Source organism: Gymnodraco acuticeps, unplaced genomic scaffold, assembly GCF_902827175.1.
Source record: "Gymnodraco acuticeps unplaced genomic scaffold, fGymAcu1.1, whole genome shotgun sequence".
In the NCBI taxonomy this organism is placed as follows: domain Eukaryota; kingdom Metazoa; phylum Chordata; class Actinopteri; order Perciformes; family Bathydraconidae; genus Gymnodraco; species Gymnodraco acuticeps.
The window spans coordinates 429,732-457,640 of record NW_022991187.1 but is presented as its reverse complement, the minus strand read 5'-3'; the positions used below and the strand labels follow the sequence as shown (position 1 = coordinate 457,640).

Below are 27,909 nucleotides of genomic sequence, written 5' to 3'. Positions count from 1 at the left end.
TTATGATCAATAAGAAACATTGTGTGACCCGGATGTAAGCTAATAGCTAAATGACAGTTACAAATAAAACACTTGGAAGGGTAGATGCTAATACAAATCATTTATGGTCTTTGATGGATAGAACAACTTTAAAAAACACAATTTATTGACATGATGATTTTCTCAAAGAACATGAACATGGAGTGTTTGTCAATGAATTTTGATTCTGAATATAAAACAAAATGGCAAGATTAGGACTGAATTAGAAGACATGTTACCCCTTCAACCAACCCCTAAAACAATCCTACAGGCAAACAGGTGGTAAACAAACCTCACTTGCCACAATAAAAAAAGCGACCGCCACTTGTGCCAAGATTATAAACTATATTGATCCACTGTTGAAAGTTCACACACATGGTTATGACTTTCAGAAATATGTTGTATGTAAAGTGTTTTGCCAGTGAATTTTCATTAATACAATTTTTTGCAAACTAGCTTTGCATTACAACTTTTGCAAATTAGCAAAAAACTTCTCGTGCCTAATATTAGTACATAAATCAACGTTATCCAAGAAAGATTTAATACAGCCGGGCAATTGATTTGGATGGCAATAGGGTCTTTCAAAGTAAGAGCTGGGTCAAAAACTGCTCTGAATGTTAATCTGTACAGTATGTGGCCGACTCAAATCCCCATTAACATGAATTTAATGTTTTTAAACACATCATTTAAAAAAATAATAAATTAAAAAATATTTCTATAAAGTATATACATCTCAGCATCACACACCTTCTCAGATCCTTCGCAGCGTTTTGGTAACATACAGTAAGAACACAAGAGAAACTGAAGAATTATACAGTATGCTGTGGCTGGGTTGTAATTATGTAAGGCAATCAGTGCAACAAAAACTGCCAAAACTGAAAAGTATTCATACAAACAATATTCCAAAATTGATTAACCTAGGAACAGAGGAGAAATGGAGGATAATATTATTTTCTTAAAAAGGTAAAATTTATGTTATTTTTTAAATGTTTATCCTGTCTATATAGCAAACCCCATGTGTTCATTCCTGTTAAGTTATCTCATACTAAAATCACTCAATCTTTTTCATATTTTTCAATGTACAAATGTCATCAACTGTAACCAGGATGCCTCAGTAGAAAATTAGTTTTACGTATACAAGTTACGTTTCAATCTAAGCCTCACATTTCAACCTCAAGTGAAGCAAACTGATGCTGGTGGTACAAAACACCCCGTCTTACATACACTTGCAATTATTGTTTCAAAGATGACAAGAACATTCAAAATCCTCTCATGACTTCTTTAGAACATATCTTTAAAAGCAGCTTTTTTTGGCTCCTTTAACCACCTAACTATTACCAGATTCCCTTCACAGTAAGCCGTCATGTTCAAAGCTGGATGGCAGGAGAGAGAAGGAAAAGGGGCAAAGCTTGACTCCAGTCCCGCTGTAGAATTTATTTTGGAACTCCACCCTGAGGAAGAAACAAGCACCCACTGTGAATATAAAACACAGAGATAATTCAAGGCCCTTTTATTGACATAAGTGGTTATTGTTATCTTACCAGTGCAACCGGAGAGCATGAAGGAATGCAGACAGACCCTCCATTACCAGGAGGATGGAGACAGTAAGAACGGCAAACAGGCAAAACACAGGCACCAGGAATAAAACCCCGAGAGTTGTGTCCATTCGTAGTCCAACTCGCATTACCATGGCCCACAGCACCTCTGATAGCTCTGTGAAAGCAAAGAAAAGAGAACGTGCACAATCAAAGTTACAGCAAAGTGATACAAAGCACATTCAGGCTGATCTCAGGTCTGTGTGGTTCTGCATTTGTTTACTCCGATGTAGACTTCTACTTATGTCCATAATGATGCCAAAAACGTAATTTTCAAGTTCTGCAGATCATTTAATCAGATTTGTTCCCTTTTATCACAGGTTAATTATAATTGGTAGTCAGAATGGGGTCATATTCCTCAGTTAAAAAGGGAACAAACACAATGTGGTTATCATCTCGCAAAACCTAGACAAATAATGATACTCTTGGGTTATATTTAATTGTGTACACTCCCCGTGTTTGGTGTGTATTTTCACAGGTTTGAAAAAGGGATCGACTAACTCAGGGGTTCCCAACCTTTATTGTGCCAAGGACCGGCAAATACATTAAACAATATGCATCCAAAACATATTAACAACGTTTAAAAAATAACCAATGTCGTTTTTTGGTTTTTCGGAAAAACCAAAAAACCGACGTTATTCAGTTTTTAAACCAAAAAGGGAAAACAGATAAATCAACGTTTTGGTTTTGTTTGTATGATTTACGGATAATCCAGTGATGGGAAAACGAGGAGAAGGCGCATTATGAAGGAGGTGTGTGTGTGTGTGTGTGTGTGTGTGTGTGTGTGTGACACTGGCATTTGTTTTCAGAAGATATTATGATAGTGACGTTCGTTGCGGTGCACGTCCGACAGCATTTAGCACTACATCGAGATTAAGATTAACTAATTTATTTTGGGAACACCCGCATATATGCTACCTATGGAGTTAGCCAGATGTGTGTAAATTACTGTTCATGGTCATTTGAAAACAAATGCCGGTTTCGAACAGACACAAACACAGAGCTGAGCAGAGCACACACACATCATGTGCCTTGGTGACTGGACATCTCCTTCATAAAACTAATAAAAGGGGGAGTAATCGGGCAGTTTGATGTGTGTAGAGATGTGTGTAGAGGTGTGTGTGGTTAACACGTAGCAGCCTGCAGTCACTCGCTGTTCTGATGAAGGTAAACACAGCGAAAGCGGTGCGTAAAAAGGCACAGCTCTCGGCGCGCTGGTGCTTTACTTCTCAGAGGCGGAGTTACACATCCCGCTGCCTCCTGATACTGCCTGCAGCCATTTCATGAAGTGAAGGAGGTTTTCCTTCTATAAAACAGCTGCGGGCAGGCAGCAGATACCGTGAGAGTCCCGGACATGAATTCATAGATCAAGGCAGACTGGTTTACTCTCCTGTTTTGCCAATCCGGTGCTTAAACAAAGGCAAGGCAAGTTTATTTATATAGCACTTTTCAACACAAGGCAATTCAAAGTGCTTTACAAAAAAACGAAAGACATTAAGAAAATGGCATTTAAATCAGTCATTAAAAAGAAAAGCTAATAAAATCCCGAATCCCTCGGAACATCATAAAAGCCATTTTCAACGGTTATCTGGTGAAAGATTAACTAGGCTACTGGATGAAATAATATGACTGGTATAGGTGCGAACATTAAACACTTTTTGAAAAAAATATTATGATAAAATATTTATATATTTATAATTCTGCAAATATTACGATAAACTCACAGCTATTTCGCGGCCCGGCAGTAACACCTCCGCGGCCCGGTACCGGTCCGCGGACCGGGGGTTGAGAACCCCTGGACTAACTGAGTGTACTGTAAACCAGGGGTTCCCAACCTTTATTGTGCCAAGGACTGGCAGATACATTAAAAAACAATCGCGGACCGGTTGTCAATTTTAACTGATTTTAATATTTACTCACCAGCAGGTAGCAACAGAGGCTAATTGTATGTAACAGCCTGAACAAATACTAGAACAATATGCATCCAAAACATATTAACAATGTTTAAAAAAGAACCGGTGTCGTTTTTTGGTTTTTCGGAAAAACGCCGTTATTCAGTTTTTAAACCAAAACGGGAAAACAGATAAATCAACGTTTTGGTTTTGTTTGTATGATTTACGGATAATCCAGTGATGGGAAAACGAGGAGAAGGCGCATTATGAAGGAGGTGTGTGTGTGTGTGTGTGTGTGTGTGTGTGTGTGTGTGTGTGTGTGTGTGTGTGTGTGTGTGTGTGTGTGTGTGTGTGTCACTGGCATTTGTTTTCAGAAGATATTATGATAGTGACGTTCGTTCCAGTGCACGTCCGACAGCATTTAGCACTACATCGAGATTAAGATTAAACTAATTTATTTTGGGAACACCCGCATATAGGCTACCTATGGAGTTTGCCAGATGTGTGTAAATTACTGTTCATGGTCATTTGAAAACAAATGCCGGTGTCGGACAGACATAAAAACACAGAGCTGAGCTGAGCAGAGCACACACACATCATGTGCCTTGGTGACTGGACATCTCCTTCATAAAACTAATAAAATGGGGAGTAATCGGGCAGTTCAATGTGTGTAGAGGTGTGTGTGGTTAACACGTAGCAGCCTGCAGTCACTCGCTGTTCTGATGAAGGTAAACACAGCGAAGGCGGTGCGTAAAAAGGCACAGCTCTCGGCGCGCTGGTGCTGCACTTCTCAGAGGCGGAGTTATACGTCCCGCTGCCTCCTGATGCTGCCTGCAGCCATTTCATGAAGTGAAGGAGGTTTTCCTTCTATAAACAGCTGCGGGCAGCAGATACCGTGAGAGTCTCGGACATGAATTCATAGATCAAGGCAGACTGGTTTACTCTCCTGTTTTGCCAATCCGGTGCTTAAACAAAGGCAAGGCAAGTTTATTTATATAGCACTTTTCAACACAAGGCAATTCAAAGTGCTTTACAAAAAAATGAAAGACATTAAGAAAATGGCATTTAAAATCAGTCATTAAAAAGAAAAGCTAATAAAATCCCGAATCCCTCGGAACATCATAAAAGCCATTTTCAACGGTTATCTTGTGAAAGATTAACTAGGCTACTGGATGAAATAATATGACTGGTATAGGTGCGAACATTAAACACAACCCCCGGTCCGCGGACCGGGGATTGGGAACCCCTGCTGTAAACTATCATACTTACGGGCATGTGCCAGGCTCAGAGCCCAGAGCCTGAGGTAGGAGGCTGTGTTGGAGACGCAACCCAGGCAATACTCTATAGTGTGAATGGCCTGATGAAGGAACTCATCTCCAAAGTCAAACTATGACAAAAACAAAACAAAGTCAATGAAGGAATTAGTGACAAAAATCAATGGTTGCTCATTAGTACGTTTAAGATGAACAGGTAACTATCTAGTTGTGTGATTAAGACCCCGACCATACGAGGACGAAAATGGCTAAACGCATAGGATTAACGCAATCGCAAACAAGCTTCCGTCCACACGCAATAGTTATCCGGATAGTGTCTGCCCACACGAGACCGCTCCGTTTAGCTCCAACCGCTGGAGAAGCTGCAGTACATATGCAGGAGCCTGTACGTGGCGCTGTAACTTCCTCCACAAAAGCAGCGAAGAAGCATGGTTGTCATGGTTGCCCTTCTGTTTATTCTCCGCGGTGGGGGCCGAGGGAACCGGGCAGAGTTTTTCGCCCGTCAACGTGTATTAAAGTTGAAACCTTCCGACAAAATTATAAAAGTGCCGGTCAAAGGTCTTCTTTGTTATTTATTGAGCTTTAAAACTAATGAATAACGACTCTATATAATATAATAATAAAAATACACGGAGCCTCTCTTTTTCCTCCCTCTCTTCGGACAGCGCCAGTGTCTGTCTCATGCAGCAGCTGATCCATTAATGAGTGACCCGGCCGACAGTAAAAATAAACATATTTATAACTAGTTTAGGTAGTTTGAGAGGTGTCTCCGTCCTGTCAGATTAGACTTCACTCGCGTTTATGTCCATATCGAGAGAAAGATAAATAATCTGAATTCAGTGTGCAGTTTACTTTGACGCGGGGGTGAGCAGCAGAGGTGGGGAGAGGCGGGGCTATTGCCTCATCATTATCAGAAAATGATCGCTGAAGCTGCAGTACATATCCACAAAAGCAGCGAGTAAGATCCCCCCCCGGATGTGTAAGTCTGCTGTAGATGTTGCACAAAGAACTGTAGCATGGTCAGTAGCGTCCGGAGCACGATAGCAACTCTGCGATCCGCCATTGTTGTTGTTGTTGGTGGCGAAACACATCAGCAATGGCGCGGGGTACGCGGAGGTGAGCAGCAGAGGTGGGGAGAGGCGGGGCTATTGCGCAATCATTATCAGAAAATGATCGTATAGGGCGAACACACGGAGCCGTTGGACCCCCCAGAGCGTTGCGTATGCCGTTCTATCCACCTTGGGACCCGTTATCGTTTCCTCAGTCGTTTAGTGCCGTATGCGGTCCTCGTGTGGCCGAATGGTCTATATGACACTAAACAGTAACGCAAACGGCCGTTTTTGTCCTCGTGTGGCTGCAGCCTAAGCTGACCTCCTCTGTCGGGCGCTCTCCACTGGTGGAGAGATCACTGTGGCCGCTGCCCTCCTCCATGTCATGAGCCCTCATCAGGTAGAGCTCCTCTTCACTGTTACGCCGTACACGCTCATATCCCTGAGAACACGCAGAGAAGTTACTCAAACCTTTAGATTTCACATTCAGCGATCAAATATTTGGAATAGTAGTTCACACAGTATGCAAACGATCACACACAGACATGCACTTCGAACTCTCACCCTGTACATCCCTATGCGGTTGCTGCCGTTGTGAAGCCAGTAAAGGTAGACAGGTTTCCCCAGGAGTAAGACAGGCACGGAGAGAACAGCAATGACCACCAGAAACACCTGCAGGCCAGTCTAGAAGAAGCAAACAACAAATTGTTATGATCCGTCTCGGTGACATCTCCATATTTTTTTATATTATTTTAAAACACATTTAATTCAGATTCATTCATTTACAGTGTATAGTTTTTACTGAAAGCATATTCAAATAACATTGTGAAAAAACCATAGCTTTAATCAAAATACATTTGATAGATAACTACATATTGTTAATTCTAAATAAATACAGAGCAAGCTCTCAGTGACATTTAATGTGTGTTTTAAAGAACATTAGACTTTATCACTTTACTCAGAGCAAGGACATGATTTACACTGTTGCAGAAATGGTGCTTTATATTAGTTTCTCACCTGTCCTGGGTAGAGGGGCTGCATTCCGTCCCCCTGCATGAGGAACATGTTTATGAAGTGGATGAGGATGCTTGGAGCGAGTCGGGAGTCCTTAGCAGTGAACACCAGCCACTTGTAGATTATCATGAACGCCAGGTAGCCAAAAAGACACAGCAGGAAGAGGAGCTCAGGGAGAAATACCAAGTAGAGGTTGTACTTCTTCTTAAAGTGCCTGTTTTTGATGACAAAAATAAGACAGGCTGTTAAAAACGATATAATCAAACAAACATAAGTGCATTCAATGTAAAAAAAAAAAGTTACTTACAAGTGATTATATGTGCTGAGGATGACCCCAAAGCTCATGTGTATGATGCCCAATATTACTGACATCTTCATCTTATACGAGTTCAGAAATGTAAGCCGGTTGGATGCCAAGTTCCAGATCTGTGCACAGAAAGATGACAGATTGTATTTTTATATTCTATAAAATGTGATTTTGAGTCCAGGGATTTAACACAATTCATTGTTTCCACACAAGGGTGTGAAATATTTGACCAATTATCAAGCCAATAAATAAGTGTTTACTAATACTGATCTTATTTACTGTACCAGCACCAGACATGGCAATTCCACATTAATGGTTGTTCCTTTGTCATTATTGTTCTTACAGATTGTTAATTAATAAATAATTAGCATTTGCTCAAATCCTGATTTTAGGGAATTATTGTCAGTAGAAAAGGGTGCAGCTGTAGAGACAGAATAATGTACTTGTGTATGAGTGCATGTGAAACTTTAAGTGCACATAATCCTGGAGATGTGTTTATTGCGATTCTAAGTAGGACATTTGCTCTATAACAACATCACAATGATGAGTAGCAATCAGGCCCATCTTGTAAATGAGGTTTTATAGGATAAATCATGTCATTCATGATGACTAGTCCTTCAATACTCACCGGGTCAATTCCCAGAGGATACGGTCCAGTGAAAACTCCCGTAACATTTGGATCTAGAGTGAGAAAACGATTCCCACGGATATCAGCAATCCTGTGGGAACACACACAAAACAGCCTTGTATCAAATGAAGGTCAATGTGAAAGTAATCCATAAGACTTCTCGGTTTTATTTCTTAAAACAACTATAGTAGGTTCTTTATAACACTTCTTCACAGTAAATACTTTCTTTGCCTGCTTAGCTGCTTTTACTGTTACAATGAAGAAAGAATTCCTTCTAGGCGGCAGGTCTCCCTTGTAAAAGAGATCGTTGATCTCAATGGGATTCTTTACCTGGATAAATAAAGGCTACAAACAAACTCACTTCCACACCCCCTCTGTGAACATGGCCTTCACACTCCATCCAGAACCAAAGATGTTAAGGGACTTGGAGAAGCAGTCGTTGTAAATCAGGCCAGTGTAGATGGAGAACAGGCCCATCATCAGGATGATATAACGCCCCTCAAAGAATGTGTTCCAGATCTGCACACACATCAGTTACACTTTGAACATGCTATATGTCACACAAATGAGTATCAGGTCAAAAATAGCTTTGGAGTACTCGCTCACCTCATTTCTGGTGTTTTTAAGTTTGCGGTTGTTCTCGTACAGCACCATCCAGAGAGCAAACAGAGCCATGATCGCTCCATGGCCCAGATCCCCAAACATCACCGCAAACAGGAATGGGAAAGTGATGATTGTGAAAGGAGCTACAATTTAGAAGGAGGAAAAATTAATTTTTCTGATGTCTACAATCACAATCATGTTGCCGTCACATAAGAGAAACAAAGCATCCCACTCACCGGGGTTAACTTCTCTGTAATTGCCCACTCCATAGGCGTCCACAATGTTCTGGAAGCCAGAGGTAAATTTGTTGGTCCTTATCAGTGTGGGGGGAGCGTCGTTGGTGGGGATGCGATTGACAAAGGAAGGAACCGTCGATCCGCTTTTTCTCTGAAATATCACACCATAATGTTAGCATTTTGCCATTAAGGTAATATACCATGTCTTGAAGCATTTAGCAAAAGAAAAACAATACATGCAGATAAAAAGGAAACCCTCAGCTTTATTTATCTCTAATCCAAATACACACTCTGTCCTCTACAGCCTGCAAACTGAATGAATAGTGGCTTTTCAGAGCCCTCCTAAAATCCTGTCTTTTAACTAAACAGGGATAAATAAAAGCAATGTCTCATTCAGTAATCTAATGATAACAATACAACATTTCATGGAGCAAATGTCCTGGTTAAATAAACAGAAAGCCTGTGGTGGAGGCAAAGTCAGAAATAGAGCAGTGCTGTTTGGAGTTTCCTCACCGATCCTTCTTCCAGGGCCCTCTGCAGTGTGGGAATGTCATCGACAGGACACCACACCTCAGCGATCAGACACTTGTTAGTAACGTCCAAACTACACAGGTTCAGAATATAGTAGATGGCCTTCATCTTCTTGACCTGGATGACCCAGGTGTAGACGGATTCTGAGGCCTTCATCAAAACCTGCTTCAGGTAGTCCTCCGTCCTGTGGAGTACCTGCACACGGTGAGAGGTAAACAGGATGCTTAGTGGTGTTCAGAATCTAAAAGATATTCAAGACTTTCAACATTTACAAACCTTGACCCTTTTTTAAACGAACATGAACAAAGAAAAAGATGCACTTATATTTTAAACACAAAGCTTTTGTGAGTGTTTTTATGTGTGAATTATTAAGATTAAGACAAAGAGCAGAGAAAGAAAGGGGAGTGGATGAAAAAAAACATGCATGAAAGAAAAAAACCTTTCCAGCCGAGGTCTCATGTTGATCATGTGCTACAGGGGGTGAGTGCAATTCTATTTTTTCGTCATAGTGGGTTAAAGCTACCACATTATTCACTCAACAGAACCCATAGCTGCCAAGTCTGGCTCAAATAATTGTATTGGGTTCATATTTTAGAAAATAAATCAGCCATTTTAAGATTCAGTAAAAACACGGCAATGTGCAAGCTCGTGTTGGATGTTTCTTGAAACTGGGAAAAATAACTCATTAGGCGCTTTCACACCGGAGTACTTTTCCCAGTATAGTTCAGAAAAATTTTGTTCACACCAAAAAAAATCCGGAACTAGAACTTAGTTCATGAGAACCTTTCCACCCCCTTTTCAGTCCCTGCTAGAGAGCAGGTACTTTCATGGGAGAAAAAGGTTCCCACTTCTGATTGGCTGGGCGGATTGCAAATCACGCCCCGTAAAACTCCCAAAAAGCTTTGTGAAGCCGCCATTTTATTTGCTCGCATTAGCATTATTAGCATTAGCATTAGCCCAGCGCACCAACGGAGAGAGACTAACTTATGGCAACACAAATAAAACATGGGAGCGGTGGAGTGATGAGGAGATGTCGGTGTTCTGGTGATTTACTCGGAAGGCCCCCCAACTCCGGGGACTTCCATCCGGGGAATTCCAGTGGCAGTATACGCCGTGAAGTTGTTTGCGGCCTGCCAGTAAACCCAAAGCAGAAGAAGAAGTGACGTCAGCGGCTTCATTTGCCTAATCCTCCCTCAGGAACTTAGACCCAATTTACACAGGAACGTTTGCGTTTACGCACCGTATGCGTTTTCAAAAAAGTCTTCCGTTCACAAGCATTAGATTCATTTAACGTGTCCGTTCACACGAGACCGCTGGAAACGCTAGAAACGCTGTAGTACATATGCCGGGCTTGTAAGTGGCGTTGGTGCCGCCACAAAAAACACCAAAAGCAGCGAAGAAGACCCCGGAGCATGGTTACCATGGTTGCCCTTCTGTTTATTCTCCACGGTGGACGGCGTGTGCTCCTGCTGTAAATCTCTCCGGTAGTCCACCAGCAGATGAAAAACACCCACCTCTCCGCCTCTTCCAAGGGACGAGGGGACCATGTGGCAGAGTTTCCGTTAAAAAAAAATTCCGCCGGTCAACATGTCCGTTAAAGTTTAAATCTTCCGGACAAAATTAGAAAAGTGCCGGTCAGAGGTCTTCTTTGTTATTTATTGAGCTTTAAAACAAATTCATAATGACTCTATATAATAATATAAGAATAATAAACGGAGCAGTGTTTCCCTTACCATTGTCTTGGAGGGGCGCAGCGACCCCCCCGTCAACAGAGCCCCGCCGACGGAGCCCCGCCAACAGAGCCCCGCGCCCCCCCTGAAATTCAAGGTGTTTAAAAAAAACGAAAAATTATTTAAAAATATTATATATATATATATATATATATATATATATATATATATATATATATATATATATATAGCACCAAATTGCAACTAATCTATATCTACTGTCACTTTTCACATTGAACATGTGGTCTTTTATTAAATAAACTAAACGCTTTCATTTTAAGTTGTGAGTTTAGTGTTTTTGACCCTAAGAAACACTGATGCATTAATCAATAATCCACAGCTCCTCTCTCTGCTCCAGAGGATTTTTAAAAAAAAGATCCCAATAACCTTCCAAACGTAAACGTTTGTTACAGCCTCATGTAAACGAAAGGGCTATGCGCAAGAGAAACTATGCGGATACAACCCGTATCCAGGGGCGGCGGGTGCTGTAGGCTAGGGAAGGCTAAGCCTTCCCAAATATTTGTGTAACTGCATCCTGGTAAAATAAAAATATAATGTCTAATGTGTGTCTTTGACATTAGCGCTGCTATGCAGCCACCTGTGCCCTGTACTACGAAGCCAGTTCAACAGACCCTGGATACGTTTGAGTTATCTTAACTAATCCTAACAAACGAGATCTCGCTAAGCGGTCCTACGGCGCTGGTTATCAACTCGGTAAATCAAGCCAAGGTTTCTCTCTCCAGCTGAGAACGCGTTCACGTGAAAGGGGCGGGATTAGCTACATTTGACCAATCACAAACAGGGACAAGTGTACTGACAGCGCAGCGTCATACTTCATTAATGAAAAGTAAACTAATATTAGACAAATATGAACTTTAAACATCCATGATGACTTAAACATATAATCCAGGATACAAGCCACATAGCTGCACCTGCAAGGAGAATACAGAACAACTCGTTAAAAAATAAACTACAGAGTGTTTGAAAGCGTACAACAGTTTTATGATACTGCCCCATCTAAAACACGAGGGGATCTGACTTTATTACATTTGAGTTGAGTGTTTCGTCAACTTAATGTGTTGCTTAAAATAATACGTCTGCATACAGTATGTGACAATGTAACTAAGTGTTGCACGGCCAGATACGGCTCGAGAAGCTGACTCAGATAAGGAAATATTGTGAGATCGATGATCTGATTGATGATGTGATGTCAGTGTGATATGAATGATAAGTGCGACACGTCGGCGTGCATTTCCTTTTTCCTGTAATATGACTTGATAGATTTAAACTCCGCACACTGAGCTCTGATCGGTCAGCAGGCGGTGCTTTCACTGAGTTGATCTCTTTTCTATAGACGCCGGAGGCGGGCAGCGTAAGATGAAAAAAAAAGTTATTTAGCCTTCCCAAACCTGAGCCTCATGCGCCGCCTATGCCCGTATCATCCTCGTGTAAACGGGGTCTTATTCTGAGTTCATGAGAACTAAAGAGTTCTGATGAACTAAGTTCTCATTACATTACATTGCATTTAGCTGACGCTTTTATCCAAAGCGACTTACAATAAGTGCGTTCGACCAACAAAATACAACTTGAAGAAAACAGAATCATATAAGTACATCAGGCTTCATAGAGCAAAAACATTTCAAGTGCTACTCAACTGGCTTTAGATAAGCCAGTCCTTTATTAGTATAAAAGTGCTTTGTTAATAGTTCTATCGCTCGAAGTGGAGTCGAAAGAGATGAGTTTTCAGTTTGTGCCGGAAGATGTGCAAGCTATCTGCCGTCCTGATGTCAATGGGGAGCTCATTCCACCATCTTGGAGCCAGGACAGCAAACCCACGTGTTTTCGCCGATGGGAACTTGGGTCCCCCTCGCAGCGAGGGCGCAGCGAGTCGTTTGGCTGATGCAGAGCGTAGTGCACGCCAAAGTACGGCAAAGTACTTGGTGGGAAAGCACCTCTTGAGAGCTCATTGTTGAAAATGATCAAGCGTATATTTGAACAGTCAGATGTCAAGCCTTTAGCGAATGACTGACAAACTGCCAGTTTTTCCAGTCACTGTTTAAACGTCTGCATAATTAGATAATAAATATAAAATAACAATAGACATACTGTGTGCAGGTCCTGAATGCGAGTTCTTAGTCCTTCCACAACATCATTTCTCTCCTCATTGCTACTGGGATACGGATACAAGTGACAGTGGTAGCTGTGGAGGGAGAAAAGTAAGTTATTAACAACTCATCACTACAACTACTACAACTAAAAACAGATAGCAGTCATTTTCTGTCAATAAAAGAGCAACAACAAAACAAAGTATTGTGGAATAGTTACCAATCACAGATCTTCTTCACTTTCTGTCCGATCTGGTCTCCCCAGTAAGAGATGAGGAACACCACACGTTTGGAAGGCTCCCCCTGCAGATAGAGAATGAAAGGAAGTGTTATAAATCAATGAAAAGGCCCCGTCGCTTCATCCATTAATAATACAATAAAAGAAATGGGCCCAGAGTAAGTGATTTTACAAAATGACCTAAATTATGTATTAATGTTGGTTTGTAACATCAAGCTGTTCATTTCCAAAACATAGGAATTAGGAGTCATTTGTATTGAAGGATCATTTTTAATTTTTTGAAAATGCAGCAGAAAAGCACAGCACTACTTGATTTTTTGGAAAACAACTGGCATTTTTTTTAAATCTTAATGTCAGAAATCCTCTTTGCTCACCAGTAACTCATGCTTATATTGCTTGTAAATGTCCTGACATTCCAACAGTGATCAGTTGCAGCCCTGCATGACTGCCTTCTAGTCAAGCAGAGGAAATGGATAAGTGGATTAAGCTGTCTCTCTTTGTGAACAGACAAGATCACAGCACTCACTCTGAACAGCAGATTTATGCAACGTTATCTTCAATTGTGTCCTATTACAGTTTTTAACAAATTGCTTTTGGCCAGAATGGCAGGATTTTTATTTTTACATCTGGAATTACAAAATATTTTTTTTATCATGCTAAATTGCTGTCATATCAAAATGATTGAAATGTTAACAATACAAACTGCATTGGAATATTTTTTAATGTAATATATTGTACAAAAGTAAATGATGGCACAAAAGATTTATGTGCATCAGCTTAAGAATTGTTTTAAAATGCACAATAATGTTGCTCTTGACTAAAAAAATATAATGAAGAACAGAATTGATGTCCCCCAAAAGTCCTTTTCGTTTGCAGACATAGAAGTTAAGATCCCATCTGTTTCTTAGATGAGGCCCAATGTGTGTACATTAAATATGTTTGTTATCTTGATTCAAATTAAGCTCCCTGCCTCTGAGGAACAGAGAACATATGCATGTCATGCACATATTTCTTCAGCCTCCCTTGCTGATATGTTCATCTGACACTGCAATAGGGAGAAGACATAACAAAAGTCATTCAACTTTAGCCCAAATCAAAGCCAATGTTAGCTTTGAGGAACCTACTGTGTCAGGGTCTTCCAGATACTCCTCGACCTCTGCGTAGCTGAGGATGGTGTAGCCTTTACACACTCTCCAAAGCATTCGCTCAAACGCCTGGATCTTTGTCCTCTGAATAAGCCCCGAAATGAACCTGCGAGAGAACGAGCAAAACATTCACAAACCAACCTTTTGCTGAAAACATCAAGAATTATTTGATGACACAATAACATAAAGTATAAACAAAACATCTTAAACATTTGATATACTGGACAAATACAAAATAAATCAACAAAGAGAAAACATTTTATATGAAATAAGATAATATTGTTTTTACTTTTGCAGGTTAAACTATTAATGACACAGACGAAACTGCTCAAGGGCGCAGCATTGCCGTCTCACTTATCAGCACAGGCAGCAGAACTAATCGCACTAACAGAGACATGCAAACTGGGAAAAGGGAAGACAGTTAACATTTATACAGACAGCAACTATGCTTATTCATGTATACATGTGTTTGCACAACAATGGAAAAATAGGGGGATGGTAACATCCACAAACAAACCTATTACACATAAAGATTTGATCCCATCACTTTTGGATGCAGTACAACTCCCTAAGAGAGTGGCTATCTGTAAGTGTGCAGCACACACTACAGGGACGGACCCAATGTCCACAGGGAACCGAAAGGCAGATGAAGAGGCTAAGAAAGCAGCGCAAAGACAGTGACAGGACAATGACCAATATATTTCTGAAAATATGGAACACATTGATCATGATTCATGACATCCTAAAAGACATGCAAGCGAATGCACCTGACAAAGAAAAGATATACTGGAAGAAGAAGTTGTGTACACAGAATAAAGAGGGGTTGTGGGAAAGTACAGAAGGCAAATTTGTATGACCAAAAAGCTTATTTCGGTATGCAGCTATATTGAGCCGTGGGTTGGACCGTGCACGGCTCAACAGTGGGGATGGTGGAAGTAATACAGAAGATATTCACAGCCTATGGCTTTACAAACTACTCTAAAATAAAATGTGTTTAGCATGTTCTGTGTGTGCACAGTATAACCCTCAGGGACAGTTCAAACCAAAGAGAGGTAAAATACCGGAGCCAGTATCCGTTTCAGCACATTTGCATGGACTTTATTGACAGTAACGGGTCTGAGTGATAGAAACTGACGATGTACAGAGAAAGAATTAGGCCATGGCATCCATTCGGATTACATTAAAACATGTGCCTATACAATCTACCTACCTCAGCCGTTTGGGTACTTTTGTATATGAATTTTTTATCTTTTATAATCATTTGTATTTTTCCAAGTTCTATGTTATTCAGTAGTATAAACAGGAGGGATATGTTGGAGAAATACTGTTTTCTCCACTCTTTGGGTTGTTTTAATGCACTGATATCATGTGTGGCTCTGAACTGTGTATGACCTCTTCTTGTGATAGGAGGAGGCAGGGCATTTCAGGTTGTTGATATTTATGAGAAGACAGACTTGCTGTCTCCTAAACATCTCATTTCTATGAAGTGTGAAGGAAGTACGTGACTCTTTCCAGAAGACGTCACAGATGACCCATCGCAGATGACCCGACTTTCCGACACCCGCGGCTGATATTAGCGCCACCTCATGTGTTGTTCTGCCGTGGTGGATAAAAAACCGTTGGGTGTAGGCTCGGGCATGATGCCTGATAAGAAGCCGGTTTGTGCCGACCTGGATGCGGGTTCTGGTTTTGAGCCGTTCATCACTGAAGCGGTAGTATCAGTAGTCGGTAGTGACAAATATGTGCCGATTAAGGTGTTGCGTGATACAGCGGCTAGATACTCATTCATTGTTGAGTCAGTGTTGCCTTTTTCGTCAGAGACAGAAACGGGGGATTTTGTGCTGATGAGGGGCATGGAGATGGGCTTGATCCCTGTGCCACGGCATACAATAGTGCTGGATTGCGAACTGGTGCGGGGAGTTGTGTCTATCGGTGTGCGTCCCGCGTTGCCACTTGATGGGATACATATGATTTTGGGCAACGATCTCGCTGGTAGTGCTGTGTGGGCTGGTGTGCCACCGCCTGTGGTGGTTTCCAGGCCGGTGGCATCTGGGGAGCCAGATGAGAGTGGTTTGCAGTTTCCAAGTGTGTTTCCAGTTTGTGCGGTGACACGGGCACAGAGCCGTAAAATGTCTGCTGACCCACATGTTTCGGAGTGTAGCAAAAGTAATGTGGTACATGTGGTCTCACTGCCTGATCTCCCTTCGTCGGTGTCAAAGGAGGACTGGGTCAGGAGTCAGAGGGACGATTCATCTCTTTCTGCTCTGTGGACTGAAGTGTTGCCGGCAGAGAAGGTCAGAGACATAGCCCAGGGTTACTTTGTTCAGGGGGACTTGCTGGTGCGTAAGTGGGTGCCCTGTGTTGGTGATGCTGTGGGGGAGGCAATTTTTCAGGTGGTGGTGCCGAGTAGCTTTCGTGATGTGATATTGCAAACTGCGCATGATAGTGGGGGACATTTGGGGATAAAAAAAACCTATGACCGTGTCCTACGCTATTTTTTCTGGCCTCGGTTAAAGCGCGATGTTGCAAGTTATATTAAAGCATGCCACATATGTCAGTTCACTGGTAAACCAAGTCAGGTGGTGAAGCCTGCACCCCTCAGTCCCATTCCAGCCCTTGGTCAACCTTTTGAGCATTTGATCATAGATTGTGTGGGGCCGTTGCCTCCATCTAAGTCCGGTTGTGCGTACATGCTTACTATAATGTGCCAGACTACAAGGTATCCTGCAGCGTTTCCCTTGCGCTCCATTTCAGTGAAGCCAGTAGTTAGGGCTTTAACCCAGTTCATCTCCACATTTGGGATCCCACGTGTGATTCAAAGCGACCAGGGTACCAACTTTACTTCCCATATGTTCAAACAGATTCTACAGCAGCTGGGGGTCAGGCATAACCGTGCGTCGGCTTACCATGCCCAAAGCCAGGGGGCGCTAGAGCGGTTTCATCAAACATTGAAGTCCATGCTGCGTGCTTATTGTATGGAAATGGGGAAGGACTGGGAGGAGGGACTTCCATGGCTCATGTTGGCGTCCAGGGAAGTCGTTCAGGAAAGTACAGGGTTCAGCCCTAATGATTTGGTCTTTGGGCATAAGGTGCGTGGGGTGTTATCTGTTCTCCAGGATGGTTTGGTTGAGGGTGAGCCACCTAAAAATGTAGTGGACTATATACAGGGCTTTCGTCATCGCCTGTATGTAGCGGTGGAAATGGCAAGGAAAAATTTAGCTGGTGCTCAGGCTAATATGAAGAGACTCTATGACCGTAAAGCCAAGTATCGTGAATTCAGCCCAGGGGATCAGGTGTGGTTGATCCATTCAAAGCCAAGTTTGCCGGCCCGTACACTGTTGAGAGTAAAGTGTCAGATCAAAATTACTTGATTGCTACTCCAAATCGGAGGAAGTTGTCTCAACTGTGTCACGTCAACCTCCTGAAACCGTACTATGTTCGTGATACCTTTGGGGATAGCTTCATGGTTAAAAAGTTGGGTGTGGGCCCCATAATGATGGTTGATTCTGTGCTTTCAGATCGAGGGTTGGCTGAGGAGTGTGATGTTAAGGCACCAGATGAACCTGTTATGTCTGGTAGGCTGAGGAATTCGGAGTCGTTATGCCAATTGGATCGCTTGTTGAGTCACTTACCGGCAGCACAGAGAGATGAATTGGCGGCTTTAATCGGGAAGTTTGTGGTACTGTTCGGCGATACGCCATCGCGCACAACTCTCGTGGAGCATGATAACGACGTGGGGGACAGTCCTCCAATTAAGCAGCGATTTTACCATTGTCCTGCAGATAAGCGTAGGGTGCTGGAGGCTGAGGTCCAGTACATGAAGGACAACGTTGTGGCGGATGCTCTCTCTCGTGCCCCGGTGGGGTAGGGAGTTTCTCTGGCTCTGGATATTTCGTGTTGTTTCGGGGATCCCTTTGGGGCCTCCGTCTTAAGGGGGGGGCTGTGATGCCCCTGTGGGTTCATCAGTGGAGAGAGTGTGGCTGTCCTGTCTTGGCTGCATTGATTGCAGTGATTGCATTAACTCAGGGCACCTGGGTCTGGTGCTCTGCAGCTATTTTAAAGCCTCTCTGCTCCTGTCTGCTCTCGCGCTGTTTTTCCTGCAGGCACCCGGCTCTGATGAGTATAACCAATGTGTTGAATTGACCAGTGTTGTGCAAATAAACACCTTTACCTACCCGTTGACATGTTGTGTCTCCTTTTTGTTGTGGCCTTTTGAGCCAGTTCGCAACAAAGACTTTGTTGTTATCTCCTGTGTTTTGGACTATATTATAAGCCTGATGTTTTTTGCTGTTCCTTTGAGCAACATACCCCATGAGTTAAACCATATCCTTTGTATGTGATTTAACTCTGCTCCTTCTTGCAAGAATAAATTAGTTACCTGATCATTGATTCTCAACCTGGTGTCGAGTGATATTTTTTCTAACACTTGCCTAAACATTTAAACTCCAAAGCTCAGAGATTTACAGGGATGAGGGTAACATGTGCACTTCTTCACCAACACCTATAACGGGGGTTTTTGGGCTGCAGAGATCGTTCCTCACCCCAATTTGGCTCCAAGTCTTTGCATGCTGCTGTATTCCAGCATTGTGTCTTTCTCAAGGAAGGGAAACTCCTCATACTGAGCTTGTAGGGGTTCTCGCTAAAGGTAAAGAAAAAAGGGTTTAAGAAAAAAAGTCTAAATCACAATTTAGATGTATGAGGCACGTTACAGAATGACACACTAACCTCCACTGATCTCTGCACAAAAGTGCGTGTGATTCGCAGCATGTGTGTGTACTCTGTCAGCTCCAGAAGGTTCCTCTGAAGCTTGTCCTTATTCCTGGTGACTTCACCCAACTCCACTTCCAATCTCTGCAGCTGCTCCTGTGAACACACACACACCAAGTGAACATGGTCATTACAGGGAATAATAATGATGCTACATTTTTGGAAATGTACACAGACGTTAGCAGAACAACGTAATAATAATTAAATTACTCAACTATGTTAAATTATTATTATTTACATAATTGATACGTAAACATGAAACTGACCATTATAGACATGATGTGCTTGGGTAAAGGAGCTACTGGGTTCACGTCTCTTTCTGGGAGTGAAATGTCGGCTTTCTTGACTTCCCTCAGAAGGTACCCTGTTAAAAAATAGATAGCCAACTTTGTAAGACACACAACATTTGTTTCATTATGTTTTGTTTCAGCGCTTCCAAACACCATGAACATCCTTTTGATAACAATGCATTTGAAGCCAAGTCCAACAGAGAGGTACTCTCTTCTCCTAATCTAATAATAAAGGGATTCGTTAATCAAGGACAGCATTTCATTCAACTTAATCTACAACCAGCTGACATTTCTCATGACTGGAGGGTCATTGGCTCTCAATTGAATTCAGTGAAACCGTCTTCTGTGGCTTCTTGTACTCCTGCTTCACTTTTGCCATCTCAGAACAGCTTTATCGGAAACCTTTCTGGGGCAAAATCCTTTGATTTCATGCCCAAAACTACAACTTAATGAATAGACTTTGCCTTACTGGAAAACTGTAAAGATCAATGTATCCTTACCAAGGATCCTCTCCATCTCTTCACATTTCTTTATCTCATTGACGTGTTTCCGCTGGAATGTGGTAACACTGGGATTGAGCTGAAAAGGTGTAGGAGACATATACAGTCAAAAGTCATCATTGATTCAATTAAAGTCAAACACATTTTTTCAGTACAAACCAACATAAAATGAACATACAGTTACCACCTGTACGGTCCTTTTTACAGCAGCACTTTAAAACACCTCTGATCTACATGGTATCTATGACTTGCATGCATTCAGTGGCAACGTTTACAACAGGCCATGTAAAGTAACTAACTGCAATAAGTACTGTACTTAAGTACAATTTGGAGGGACGTTAACTTTACTTAAGTATTTCAATGTGTTTCTACTTTGTACTTCTACCCCACTACAATTCAAAAGTTAATAGTGTACTTTTACTCCACTACATGTATTTGATACATTTAGTTACTTCATGTTGTGAAATATAATCAACACTTAAATCAGACTTTAGTTACACCTAGAGTACATTCACAGTCAAACCTGCAGTATATACACAGTCATTAAAACCAGCTGCACCTTTACCAGCTTTGATAAACACATTATTTCATCAATAATTATTATCAAAACATATATTTTTCAGAAGAATTGGCCAATCTGCATAATGAGTACTTTTACTTTTGGTACTTTAAGTATATTTGGATGCGAACACTTGTGTACTTCTACCTGAGTAACATTTTGAATGCAGGACTTTTACTTGTAACAGAGTATGACTACACTGGTACTTCTACTTTTACTCAAGTACAATATCTGAGTTCTTCTTCCACTACTGACATTAACACATGCAAAGTTGTGTGCATTATATATTTCATTTTAACATATGCTAAATATATATTTAATAGATGTTCTGTGATTGATAGTTAGACATCAGAGACCATCAGAACTTAGCAGGACTACACGTCTAGTATTACAGAGATACATCTTGGTCAATTAACTGTTAACAGAGTATTTCCTACACTGTGGTACTTCTACTTGTACTTAAGTACAATATCTGAGTACTTCTTCCACCTCTGATGATCTATAGGCTATCTATGACTTGCATGCATTCAGTGGCAAAGTCTGCTTTGGTAAAACCCGCCATAGTCGCTTCGACCAACAAACAGGTAAGACATTTGTCAAGTCAGGAAGAACTTTTAAAGTGAGTCATGACTTTGTTTCAGAAGATTATAACGGGTCTTTTCGGTACTTACGTCTCTAAACTCCACAAGCCCAAGTTCTCCAAGTTCACTGATGCAGTCGTATGCGGACCCGGACTGCAGGAACAGCTGGGCCAGACACATCTCTTCCCCCCGGAGCAGGGAGCACATTTTGACAGTCTGCTTGGTTGTTTACCTGCTAAACCGAGGAGCTAATACAAGCTAACAACTGCAGTTTCCGGCAATACAAGCACGTCAAGGGCGATGAGTGATGTCCTTCTTCGTGGTGATCATATTCTGGTGATGATACAGTATATGAATTGCATGACGCTGACTTTAGAGAGCTACAGCCGATGCTGTTCCTGTTAGCTAATGGGCTAGCCGGCTATTACTGTGTTGTTAATACCCGGATACAAAACTTGTTCCGCCGAAGTGGAAGCAGAAATGATGAGGCGCCCGGTATTACCACCAATGGCTTAGCTCATCCACACTTCTAATCACGACTCCTCTCATCGTTTCTGAAGTTTTCAGCAGACGTCCGCTTCTTATCTTTATAGTACTCCACGTCACTTTTCTCGACACTGTTGAATATGAACTTCCACAGCAGTGAACGTACCTTTGACCAATCAGCACCGCCCCCTGGAGTCTGCGCACTGCGCCCTCAGCGTTTGAGCCAGCCCTGCTGAAGGCAAACATTGACTCAAGTAATTTACTTAAGTACAATTCGAAGGCCCTATACTCTACTTGAGTAGGTCAACGTTTCGCTTCTTTGTGCTTCAACCACACTACAATTCAGACATTTTATCAATATTTAAATCAGACTTTAGTTACACCTGGAGTAAATTCACAAGCTACCCTGCAGTATACAAAGTCATTCAAACTAGCTGCACCTTTACCAGCTTTGAGAAACGCATTCTTGCATCAATAATTATAATAAAAACAAATGATATATTATTCTGAAATGGGAAAATCTACAGAATGAATACTTTTACTTTTGGTACTTTAAGTATATTTTGATGCTAATACTTTTGTACTTTTACTTAAGTAAGATTTTGACTTCGTAACATTGAACACAATCTTCTACTACCGACATAGCAATGTGAATGATGATGAATGATTGTGAATGATAACCTCTTGAGGTAACATATAAATCGTGAATAAACAATGACAGAACTGATTCCTGACCCACTAGATAAGAGAAATGTACAAATGTAATTGTAACAGAGGAGTGCACAAAAGGGTAGCCCACTTTTCAAAAACTTTATATAAGATACTGTCAACAAAATAATATTAAAAGGAACAAGCAGTACAAAAATATTTGTATTACAAATGAGTGCACCAAAACAATTATTTACATTCCCACAAACATATCTAAAACATGTAAAACAATATCATTATAAACTATGTATAATGTTCAAAGATCTTTGTTTCTTCCTCTACATGTTCTCAGCATTTCTTAAGAGTCTTAGAGGGCGGCACTATTTCCATGCTTGTCTGATTTGTCTCCATGGAGTCCCGAGTATCGAAGCAGTGATAAAGAAGAAAACCAAAATAAGGCCCTTTGCCAGAGACTGGGAATACGGCTCACCTGGGGACGATAAAGGTAAAGTAAGTCAGCAATGGTACTGTCAGGGTCAGGACTTAGGCAGTGTTTCTCGCATCAATGTTCCAATTTCCTGAAATATCAACTACGGTACAAAATAAAAACACAGGATAGATTATCTAGAATTCAATACATTCTCACCTGTGTAATACTTGGTGATGGGGAAGGCGAGCTCAGGCCAACACACATCATTCCGGTTACAGTCATACTCAGTGAAGTTTATCTGAAATCTGGGGAAAAAATAGAAAACATTACAGTCTGGGTTTGAATCAGTGAGGCGGCTTATACACAGTATACAGAGGGTCGTAACTTTGTCTCAAGTTACGACCCTCATTACCTCAGGGCAGTCTTGCCTGGTTTTCGGTGGTCCTGTGTTGACAAGAATGTCAGTAAAGGAGACTGAGGAGGTGATGGGGAACAACTGAGTCTCCGTGGGGTCCACACATGGAGAAACATCCCCCCCTCCACAATCCAGTGTCCAGGGGGACATGCTGTAGCTAAGATGACCAAAAGACCCTCCATGATTCACAATGATTTAGAATTTGCAATGAGAATACAATTTAAAGTGTATGTTTCAATGAATATACACCAGATACACACCTGACTTGCAGAGCGCAGATATCCCTCTGAGGTACGCCTCCTACCATGCCTGTGATGAGACTCCAAACATGGATATGCTGGTGGGATGGAACCCCATAGCATGAATTTGTGCTGTCTTCCATAGTTGTGCTAGAGTTTTGTGTCAAGACTGGAATGTATAAAACATTTAGTTAAAAAAAAATACTGTAAATCAAACAGTTAATTTTGCTTTAATAAAAGTATAGCGAAAAGGTTGCATGAATCGTTTCTTTGCACAATCTACTCACAGCTTATGTTCACCCAGTCTGTCGTAGTGAAAGGATCGGGGTTTCCACTCTTTGCAACATGTGTGGCTGTCATCAGATTATTCTGGAGAGAGGTTACAGTCTCTCTATGGGAAAAATACATTCAAATGTAATTCAGTAGAAATACACATTGATATAGATTAAACATGAACTCATGCTGATTTACCTCAGGAGATCACACTGAGTCAGATTGTGTCTGCTGACAGGGAGTAGACATCCTGATGTGGAATTCTCTCCAAACAGAATTGGTTTCATCTCAGCAGAGACACAGAGCCCATCACTCACTGCAAGGTAGATTCAAACATGAGGTTTCCTTTATCCACCTTATTTTGATTGAATTACACATAAATCATAATTATGACACATTCAGTGATCCAGTAACCAACAAGAATGGGTTTTACCTGGTTTCCAAAGACTGATTGACACCCTCTGTACTAAGCCCGTATTGTTGTCCAAAGTGTCCACAATTCCAGCGATAACAGGCCTTCCCACCTGATAACCTGGCATTTGAAGTGTTGGTTACCCATTGAAACATGTAGACTCACTTCCACAACCATTCTCAGGACAAAGTAAATGATCTTGTTCTCACCTGGGTTCCCTGAGTTGGTTTCACCCATTAATTCTCCATTTAAAAACACGGCAGAATACCTTGTAGTTAACGCCACTGTTTGGGGACAGAAAAGCAGAAATGAGTCCAGATTACATTAAACACATCTATCAACTAAGGCTGATCATGGACAAGTCTTAACACTTACCACTACTATTGAATGTGATGGTGCCAACAGTCTGAGTCACTGTGATACTTGTGATGTCATTTCCTTCCCAGTACAATTTGTAATCCAGCGCCAAGGTCACGTTCTCACATACCAGCCCCTCATCTTCAGAGGAATATCAAGTTTCAACATTACGCTTAATTGTCCATTTTTGTTGTTTTGGTAAGAATATGTTTTCATTTAATTACCTGAAGGGGCATTAGTGCTTGAAATAAACTGACTCAAGTCAAAGGCAACTTCGTCAATTACGTCTACTAAAACATCACCTGAAACACATGAAGAAACAACATGGAAGAAATTATTAAAAAAGAGCTTCAGAGAGTATAAAAACATTGCTACATTATGTTTAGCGGGTAAAACACACCTCCTGGCCCATTCTTTACTTTAATCCTCAAATCTGTTGGTAGAGTCCGTAAGGGGGAACCAGTTGGACAGGAACGTAGAAGAGTTACACAATTCACTTGAAAATTCTTCAGAAATGCTACAGGCGCATTGTTTACACACTGCCCGAGCAACTTCTGTAAAACAGAAATATAAAATGAATTAGAATAATTCAGAAAAAAATGATGTAATAACAATATACACACCACTAACCTGAGGAATAGTGAAGTACTGGTCATTTAATGTGAGAATGGGACTTCCTTGAATGTAAACATTAACTGGCACTGGAGCAGGCGAAACAGGGCTTTGGAAGGATGGGCCCGGTTCAGGAGTGCTAGAAAGGGGCAAAAGAACTATAATTGAAATATGACACAAAAACATATACTTTCATTGATATAATCAACACATATATTGAATGATTCCTCACATTGTGTATCCCTGGTAAAAGAGCCCGAGGTAAGGGTTGTTTTCAGGTGGAGAATTGACACATAAAAATGGAAACCAATCTGGGGAGTTTTTCAAGGATTGCACAGAGCACTGATAATCTGAAGCAGGAGAGACCTGTCCTCCAAAGGGCCCTGGGAGGCAGTGGGACACAAATAGCTTCAGATCTTCAGAGGAACAGTCCTGTGTGAGTGGAAGACAAATAAGTCATTCATGATTAATACAAAAATAAACATATTTGTTTTGTGCACTGTTCTCTTGTTAAAAGATAGTAATGTTTTGAGAGATGTAAATACCGTGTCACAGCAGCAGCGCACATCACATGCTCCAAAAGTGAGGTCACAGGGGCAAGAGCCCAGTGGCTGGTACACTTGGTTTGGAATGACTGTTTTATTTTCTAAATGGATATGAGATTTATATTTATTAGAAATGTCGAATTCACACTGGCAACATTCTCTACTACAAAATAAGACAACATGTACATGGTGTGGATAGGAGCGGTAAAATATATTAAATAAATAAAAAATATTGGATAAAAGAGGATCAGAGAGAGAATATTAAGTTGAAACCTAAACGACTCTCTGAAACTGTGAATTATATTTATATATCAGGATAAATATGGAGACATCCTTAGCATGTAGGCTCATTATGATGGGCACAGTTTTAATTACCAGATCCAGCATTAGCAGGAAGCAACAAGGCGAATATCCTGGCCTGGATCAGCAGCGATGCCTGAGGAGTGCCACCCACACAGACAGACACCTGAAGGGTCTCCAGGACACACAGAGGCTTTGGACAGCAGTTTGTATCTGATTCATTCTCACCACACAGACGCAGACTTTTATCCAGATTTAGTTGAACCCGAACTGCAGTCTGGGGAGCGAATTGAAACAAACATAAGACACATTAAATAAACTGGTGTAAGACAATAAAATAAGCTCTATTAAATTAATTGTGGGATGTTTTTATTTAAATAAACCCTATCTAACAGCATATAACTCAAACATAATTTGATTTTATTAAGTCAACTGTACTCTTCTTACCTTCCCCACCTGCTCCCTCGTGAGCACCCACTGTGTTACTTCAGCTACACATGATGGAGGGCCAATGCTTCCTGTAACAGAAAACACATCACAGCTCTTTTATGTGCCACTAAACCGGAGAATTATATATAATGGAAACTGGCTATTTTCAAACACCACTCAAGTAAATACAAATCAAAAAATGTTTGCTAGAAAACACGTCCCATACAAGAAAACGCACTGACCTGTCGTATTAGATGGAGATACTGTCCTCAGATTCAGAGAGATGTCAGACACGTTTCCGAGCAGAAGTGCAGTGACCGTGGGTCCAGTTGCAGTGAGATATGATGGCTTGAAATCTGTTAAACAAACGGCAGTGGCGTTAAGTAATGAAGTACATTTACTCAAGTACTGTACTTAATTACAATTTTGACGTTCTTGTACTTTACTTGGGTATTTCCATGTTATGCTACTTTGTACTTCTACTCGTCTACATTTCAGATGTAAATAGTGTAATTTTACTCCACAAGCTTTATGTAGTATCTTTGGTGACTTTGCAGATAGAGATAAATAATAAACAGTAGGATCAACACTTGAAAACATACTTCAGATATAACTGGATTAACTCAGAACTTTTAAATTAGCTCAACCTTTATCAGCTTGATAAACAGTTAAATGCATCAATAATTATAACCAAAATATATATTATATATATGTGCCAATTTGCATAATGAGTACTTTTACTGTTGGTACTTTAAGAATATTTAGATGCCATTACTTTACTTTCACTTGAGTAACATTTTGAATACAGGACTTGTAACACTACACTTTGGTATTTCTACTTTTACTTTAGTACAATATCTTAGTGTATATTTCCACCCTTGCATAACGCCGATATATCTCGTACCTGCTTTACGTATTAGTTTCATAACAATTATTGAATTAGTTATTAAACTGCAACACGTTCAACGTTACCACGGTTGTTTTGTTGTTAGCTCTTTGCTAGTTAGCTTAGCTTTAGTAGCTGTTTTACTGTAAAGCTGTTTGCATTGAAACTTACCAACAATGTTTTGAGGTTGCGCCAAGGAAATGAACAGTATAAAATATGTGGCCTGGCATGAAATAGATAAACGGGAGAAGCATAAATCAAACACGTTAGCCATTTGGTTCACTTCAGATTATAAAGCAGACATATTTGTAAATGGTTAGTGATGTCATGGCAACGCAAATGTTGAACCAATCACATCCTAGATATTCTTCTTCTGGAGAAACAGGACACACAAAACGACCTGAATATACAACAGCGCCCCCATCTTACCCGGAGCAGCACATACATGCAACTACAGTCTGAATACATGTATTTATTTATTTCCATATTTACTAATTTTGTCTTGTGTTTATTTATTCCTGTATTTATTTACACGTGTATTTATTTCAGTTTTTTCCCCCCCATGTATTTATTCTTGGATATTTGTATTCCTGTATTTATGCATTTATTTATTCTGGTATATTTGCATTCCTGTATTTATTCCTGTATGTATTTACTCATGTCATGTTCTGTCCTCCATAGGCCTACTTGTGTGCTCGTTGTGTGCATAAAGGTACAATTTAACTCAAAATCACATCAAGACATCATACATTGTACAAGCAAGGTGCAACAAGCAGATACATTGTGTTTATATCAGACAGTCAACAAAATATACA

General features: G+C 40.9%; 2 protein-coding genes across 4 annotated transcripts; both read right to left on the bottom strand.

Moving 5' to 3' along the window:
* Positions 1 to 123: 123 nt before the first annotated feature.
* atp6v0a2b (ATPase H+ transporting V0 subunit a2b) lies at positions 124 to 21,269 on the bottom strand. Of its 2 annotated transcripts, XM_034238334.1 has the most exons (20): positions 21,153 to 21,269; positions 19,923 to 20,001; positions 19,399 to 19,496; positions 19,091 to 19,228; positions 18,907 to 19,004; positions 14,345 to 14,471; positions 13,203 to 13,285; positions 12,984 to 13,077; positions 9,130 to 9,342; positions 8,617 to 8,767; positions 8,384 to 8,523; positions 8,139 to 8,296; positions 7,778 to 7,868; positions 7,150 to 7,268; positions 6,846 to 7,056; positions 6,393 to 6,512; positions 6,151 to 6,270; positions 4,775 to 4,892; positions 1,560 to 1,731; positions 124 to 1,469 (listed from the first exon to the last, which is right to left on the bottom strand). In XM_034238334.1, the coding sequence occupies exons 1-20, from the start codon at positions 21,267 to 21,269 to the stop codon at positions 1,367 to 1,369; spliced, it is 2,550 nt and encodes an 849-aa protein (XP_034094225.1). In that variant the 3' UTR covers positions 124 to 1,366. The 2 variants fall into 2 exon arrangements, with proteins under 2 accessions (XP_034094225.1, XP_034094227.1); XM_034238336.1 differs by lacking the exon at positions 6,151 to 6,270.
* A 1,074-nt stretch (positions 21,270 to 22,343) lies between these two features.
* Positions 22,344 to 27,418, bottom strand: tctn2 (tectonic family member 2). 2 transcript variants are annotated; one of them, XM_034238376.1, is made up of 18 exons: positions 27,266 to 27,418; positions 26,451 to 26,564; positions 26,227 to 26,297; positions 25,855 to 26,056; positions 25,480 to 25,580; positions 25,167 to 25,366; positions 24,953 to 25,073; positions 24,723 to 24,876; positions 24,547 to 24,624; positions 24,341 to 24,463; positions 24,175 to 24,249; positions 23,987 to 24,085; positions 23,752 to 23,869; positions 23,568 to 23,671; positions 23,302 to 23,449; positions 23,055 to 23,198; positions 22,843 to 22,931; positions 22,344 to 22,686 (listed from the first exon to the last, which is right to left on the bottom strand). In XM_034238376.1, the coding sequence occupies exons 1-18, from the start codon at positions 27,366 to 27,368 to the stop codon at positions 22,577 to 22,579; spliced, it is 2,154 nt and encodes a 717-aa protein (XP_034094267.1). In that variant the 5' UTR covers positions 27,369 to 27,418; the 3' UTR covers positions 22,344 to 22,576. The 2 variants fall into 2 exon arrangements, with proteins under 2 accessions (XP_034094267.1, XP_034094268.1); XM_034238377.1 differs by lacking the exon at positions 23,055 to 23,198.
* Between the last annotated feature and the right edge of the window lie 491 nt (positions 27,419 to 27,909).